The sequence below is a fragment of the Aspergillus karnatakaensis genome (genome assembly GCF_047715665.1).
Source record: "Aspergillus karnatakaensis strain CBS 102800 unplaced genomic scaffold BJY04scaffold_29, whole genome shotgun sequence".
Taxonomy (NCBI): Eukaryota; Fungi; Ascomycota; class Eurotiomycetes; order Eurotiales; family Aspergillaceae; genus Aspergillus; species Aspergillus karnatakaensis.
The window spans coordinates 389,382-395,381 of NW_027395741.1; the positions used below are offsets into that span (position 1 = coordinate 389,382).

The window sequence follows — 6,000 nt, forward strand, 5'->3', positions numbered from 1 at the left end:
TACAATCCTTTCAGAGTATACCTGCAACAACACTGCACATACAAGATCTAGAAGACGAAGCTCTCCGGCTCGAGAAAACGTGCAAAGCGCAGAGCTCTCTGGCATGTATCCCTTTTCCCCTACCGAGTACTGTAGCTAAGCAGCGCGAGTTCCAGGGCTCTGCGCTTTCTGATGGGCTCATCTTCAGGGTCTGTCCACTGGCCCAGCTTACCAGCCCCATTACATATATATTTCAACCATCTGTCAGCTCATTTGGCATCGTCGACCCCGTCAAGTGCATTTGGATCCCGACACAGGCAGAGACCAGGATCATCCTAGCCAAGTTCATCCAGGAAATCGACTATATTCGGCATATAGTTCACACACCATCCCTACAATGCACGATTGATAGCCTGTATACACAGCCAGACATGTGCAAAAATGTCGCCACCGGCCCATTAGCTCTACTTCTCAGCATAATCGCAACTGTTAGCCACCAATGGCCGCATGACGATCCGGGCCACAAAGCTCTGTTCGCCACGTCTGCAGATTCCAAACACCGGACTATTGCATGGGCCAAGGCTGCTCTTGACGTTATAGACTACTCGGCTCGCGTTGCGTCTAGGTCTATTGAACACGTGCAAGCTCTCCTTCACATATGTTACGTCTTGTTCCATCTTGACGGGTTCTCGACCCAGTTGGGCTCCGTTTTCGGCACGACCGTTACCTATGCCCGCAGTCTTGGCCTGCATATTATTGACCTGCCTAGAAGTATGGATGGTACGTCAAACCCACACCCTGGCGGTCTAGCTGCAGAAATGGGTCGAAGGGTATGGTGGAGTGTGGTAACACTTGACTGGTGAGTGGACACCTATGAGCACCTGTTTCTCTCTATCGCCAGCCTTCAGCTAAAGACACAGGTTAGGCTTCTCGCCCAGCGTTGTTACCCACTCGGAGGATTTGACCTCATGAATCCCACCTTAACGGCGGTAAACCTCCCCAGGGACTGCAACGATGATGAAATCGAAGGCAACGTGCCGTCCATTCAAGGTCCCTCATCTATGACCTTCCACATTCTCAAAATAAAACTAGTTGAGGTATGCCGTGATTTTTCCGCTGGCGGCTCCTCGAGCCCAGCCGTACCCAGTGAGACGATATACTCCGGTGTCATGCGCTCCGACGCGAAGCTGAACACATTCATCCGCGAGCTGCCCCCAGCCTTCCAACTGAATCACGACGCCTCAATAACCGAGAGCCAGCGCACCAGGTCCTCCCGTCCACCCCGAGTCCTAACAGCCCAATGCTACATGCTCAACCTCAGTATCCAAGCCCAGCTATGCAAATTACACCTTCCGTACCTTTTCCGCGCGGCTGTCGATCCCGCCGTTACGTACTCACGACAGGCGTGCCTGCGCGCCGCGCAGCAGGTCATCCGCATCGAATGCGTGCTCGAGAACAAGACCGAGCCGCCGTTTCTCCATGGCCTGTTTCATCACCGAGGCGTCCTGTACATACTGTCTCTAGCTTGTATAGTCTTGCTACTTGACTCCTGTCTCGTATCAGCAGCGGGCAGCAACACAGCCCCATCTAGAGAAACTTCCGAGGCTTATCGCTTGCTCGAGGACGCGAGCAAATACTCGCCTACCTCAGAGACGCTCTTCAACGCCCTGGTGCAGCTACTGATGAGGCACCGTGTCTCCCTTCCGGTGCATATGACGATTGTCGGCACGGAAACGCGGGCTTGTGAAGCTGACGTAGTCGATACTGTATCGGGTATGGATACCATGAAAGACGGAGATGTTTGTACGGCGCTTGCAGGGTTTCAGGGAGGGCTGTGGGATGAACTATGGCCGAGTGAGGCGAATGGGGTTGGTGTTGGCGGCCTTGACTGGAAGGATACCTTGCTTGCCGAGATCGACTTGTCGTTTATGTGAAAGTATATTTGGGTGTATTTTTGGGGGGGAAGGGGTGGGTGGGCGGCAAAGATCAAGAGAGCACCGCGTCTGCTGAATAGCATCAACGTGCCATCGTGATGTGCTTTCTGAGCCTGTTCGGGGACTCAGACTAGAGCTCTGAATATTCACCGAGTACTTTCGCTTAGAAATCGAGGAAAGCGCATTTACACTGCCCGTGTATGTGCATGTACACAATGGATGGGGGATCAATGGCCTCTCGCGAAAATCAAGGAATCGAGCTTGAGAAAAGCCGCATGAAAGCGCGGGAAAAAAAAGAAGCAAAAAGATAAAAAAAAATAAAGGGGATGGGGTCGCGGCTATATTCGGCAGACCATAGCACTCACCCACTACACTATGAATGGAATGTACCAGCTCTAGCGCGATACTATTGTATTAACAGCTGTATTAGCCAGACTCTTTTTTTGCAGAAGTACACCACATCCATTGGGGACGGACGGGCTGCTTGCTTCACCAGTAAAGCTGGAGCTACGAAGGCTTGAATAGAACGTGAGCAAGCATGCTATTAGTATATGGGAAGGCACCGCAAATACCCGTCATGAGAGAGACGAAGCCCTGCTTCAACAACTAGTACAATGTATCGACTCCTTTTGTAAGAATCATTGACCGACGGTATTGAGTCCGGTGTACTAGACGTTAAGACTCCATAACACAACACATTGAGAAGAGAGATAACTACATTCCCACAGCTGGCACGAATACCCCAAATCCTGTGGAATACACGGGGGCATTCGTCCAGTTCAGGCCGCGAGTCTGAAGTTGGTTCGTTCAGAGTACGACATCAAGAACAGGCAAATTGGGAGGCCGAGCCCGTACACGCACACGTGCAGGTAAAGTGCATAATTGGTGATGATTTCAGCAGCCGCTCCTATATCGTTTCATTCCATTGCAATGGGGCGGTCGGTAGCTTCCTTCCTAACCAAAAACTAGCGAATAGATGGTGCAAATCTGTACCCTGAGGTTATCGTAAGTTGCCATGCACTATTGTTGTCTTCAGCAAAGGACTTTTCTTACAGGTCAATACTCAATTATTTCTTCCAGCCATATACAGAACACAGAAGAAGGAACGCATGTGCACAAGAGCGTACATCTAGAAGGGATCGGAGAGAGCGCACGGGGGAAGGTGATCAATTGGAATGCATAGAAACGGCAAGGAATGAACACATTAGATTACGAGTCGAACCTCGGCAAAGGTCTGGTCCCTTCCTGATGCACTTGATCGAATTCCTGCATCATTGCCTTTAGTATAGCAAAGAGGAACATCTCCCCTCCGCCTTGGTAAGCCACCATCGGGCGACGACGACAACAAAGCTTGCTATATTCACCCCCGCATTTGCAGTCATAATATACGGAGTCTAAAGCATATTTCCCCATGTACCCCGGAAGCCAAGCGTCGGCATTAAGACTACCCTGGAAATAATACGGCGACGGTGGAGTTTTTCGACATTAACCATCATAGTACACAACTCGAGTACCTGAGCACGAGCATAGGAGACAGTACTACCTGCGTTGATGACCACCGTGCGCGAGACCAAATCAAGTCTCCGGAAGGCCTCGAGTGCTTGAATTATAAGACACAGAGCATCATATAAGCCCCCTATTGCGACACTTGTCCCCAGCTTCTGAGATCACTTACGAATTCCTGCTTGTCATTTACTAGAACCTCCCCGCCGACACCATGATTCTTCGCGTAAACCCCTGGCTCCTAGCCTATCTCGTTGGCACTGCTTCGGGTTGGATTCCACCAAAGTCTCCGATTTCCGCATCAGTGCCGAATTAGCAGAGGATCAACACTGCGGTGGAGTCTGTCAAGCAATTCTCAACGTTACAAACCCCGCAGACGAGCAGACTTTTGGGACTGCATTCGATCATGAATTCTATGCTACAGCCAAGACCTTCTGAACCTCTGAGCCCGGCGACCTCTTGAAGTTGGTCCCCGTCAATGGCTCTGCCGTCTCGGTTCCGCACGGAGTATCAGTATACAAATTCCAGTATACCTCTACATACCTGGACGGATCCGCCATCCCTTCGACTGGCTTCATTGCTCTCCCCTACGCACGCATTTCGAAACCATTTAAGCTAATCGCGTATGCGCATGGGACCAGTGGTGTCTTCAGGGGCTGTGCGCCGTCCACCTCACCCAGCCTCTTCGGCTATCAGAGCTGGAGTCCGCTGCTTCTAGCCTGATACGCAGTCGTTGCTACGGAGTACGTCGGGCTAGGGAATAAATACACCGCGCACAAGTACGTTGCTAGCGCTGCCAATGCGAACGACGTCTATGTCTTCGTCGTGGCAGCCCAACGCGCGTTTCCTCGCCGTTTGCCTCAAGACTGGGTCTCTGTCGGCCATTCGCAGGGCGGAGGGGCCGCCTACAAACTCTCAGAGCACAAGCTCGTGCGGAACGCAACCAGGGGATACCTTGGTGGTGTGGCTGTGGCCCCTGTAACGAAGCTTTATGACCAACTCTTGCATGGCATCGAGAAGCTGAAACACCTCGATAACATCGGGGACTACTACATCCAGGCGGTCCTTCCATCGGCCTCTCTTGGTATCAAAGCTGTGTTCCCAGAGTACACATTCCCGCTTCTCTCGGACATTATGAAGAGTCGGATAGAGCTTGCGCAGATCGCCCAGCTCTGCGACACCTCAATCTCCGGGTTGACACTTGGGCTCCGTCCTCACGAGCTCTTTGCTAATATCAACAATACCTCGGACCCGCTCATGGAGGAGTTTCAGAAGCTTAATGCGCCGGCTCAGGGCGACTCTGCCTCTAGGCCTTTGCTTGTTGTGCAGGGCGCTGCGGATACCATTGTTTTTGAGGAGGCGACTGTCGCTGCGTACAACGACAGTTGTCGATATGGGAATTCTGTCCGCTTGAGCGTTTATCCCGGGGCAGACCATTCGGCTGTTCTAGGGTCGTCGGCGCCGGATGGTTTGAGTTCATCAGGGGGTTGTTTGAGCAGTCTTACAACACTGCAGGATGTTCGCGGACGGATATTCAGCCTTTTGACTTGGATCATGCAAGCGGGCTTTCGGATACCCAGTGAAAATGATGCTGAGTTTTCATGCTGAATGTCCCCGAGCAGCCAATTATGTACCCAGTTACTACATGTAGTAGTAAGAGCACACCTTGGGCCTTTGCGGCTATCTTCCGGCTCGGTGAATTCGGGCGGGTGCTCCATAGACAGAAGAATTTTGTTTTTGTTTTTTCAGACTCGTGTTCAGCTTCTACGAGGTGGCTGATCTCAAACTTCCAAGCGCTCTACACATTAGCCATTAGATGCGTAACGGCCACCGACCTCGGGAGGCTCATGCTATTGCTGCGCCCAACGGCGCCTCCACCCAAGCACACAAGCTTTCTCAAGTTAAGACACCCTAAACTATTTCAGGAAGTAATGCTGCGAAAGTGGAGCCGGGCCCGTGCCAAGAATACCCCCTTATTCCAGCAGAAAAAAAAATCTCTACATGGTCAAAGATGGTCGTTTTCTTGCACACCGGGCCACCATGTCCAGGTTTATTCCACACGGCTGAGCAATGCCTGATCGCAGGTTGTGTGGGCCTTTAGACGGTCGTCGCAGAAGACAACGATGTGAAGGATGCCAGAGAAACCACCTGAAAGTGGGTACCCAACTACCTCCAGCTAGAGGCTGGACTGCCCCTATTAACCTCCATCCTGAAGTGTGGCAGCGCTAGGCCGTGTAGTCCGTGTACGCAAAGGGGAACGGAGTGTATCTCACCTCGTCCAGCTACGCAGAACCTTCAATTAGTCTCCCTGAACCGGGGTCCACGCCGAATCCCGCAGTCTCTACAGTCGAACAGGGCGGAGCAGTATGGGCTTGTTTTCTTCGCTGCTGTCGGGGAGGATCCCGCTCTATTACGGATGTTCTCGGTCAGTTCACTGACATCTGTGTTGCACGATGACGCCATGGTGAAAGAAGCAGTATCAGTCATTGGTGGACTGTATGCGTTGCAGAACCCCCATCTCATCGAGATGTCCCGGCAGGACAAACACCACCTATTCGAGCAGCTACATGACCTCCGCGAGACC

The 6,000-nt window shown here is 52.0% G+C and overlaps 2 protein-coding genes across 2 annotated transcripts; both read left to right on the top strand.

Annotated features, from left to right (window-relative positions):
• Positions 1–410: 410 nt before the first annotated feature.
• Positions 411–1,913, top strand: BJY04DRAFT_219139 (fungal specific transcription factor domain-containing protein; the record flags this gene model as incomplete). The annotated part of the gene is made up of 2 exons (XM_073716508.1): positions 411–838; positions 905–1,913. The coding sequence occupies 2 exons, from the start codon at positions 411–413 to the stop codon at positions 1,911–1,913; spliced, it is 1,437 nt and encodes a 478-aa protein (XP_073570484.1).
• Positions 1,914–2,889: 976 nt separating this feature from the next.
• On the top strand, positions 2,890–5,719 carry BJY04DRAFT_208046 (alpha/beta hydrolase family protein; the record flags this gene model as incomplete). Its single annotated transcript, XM_073713940.1, has 5 exons — positions 2,890–2,918; positions 3,662–3,776; positions 3,864–4,119; positions 4,174–4,884; positions 5,640–5,719. The coding sequence occupies 5 exons, from the start codon at positions 2,890–2,892 to the stop codon at positions 5,717–5,719; spliced, it is 1,191 nt and encodes a 396-aa protein (XP_073570485.1).
• Between the last annotated feature and the right edge of the window lie 281 nt (positions 5,720–6,000).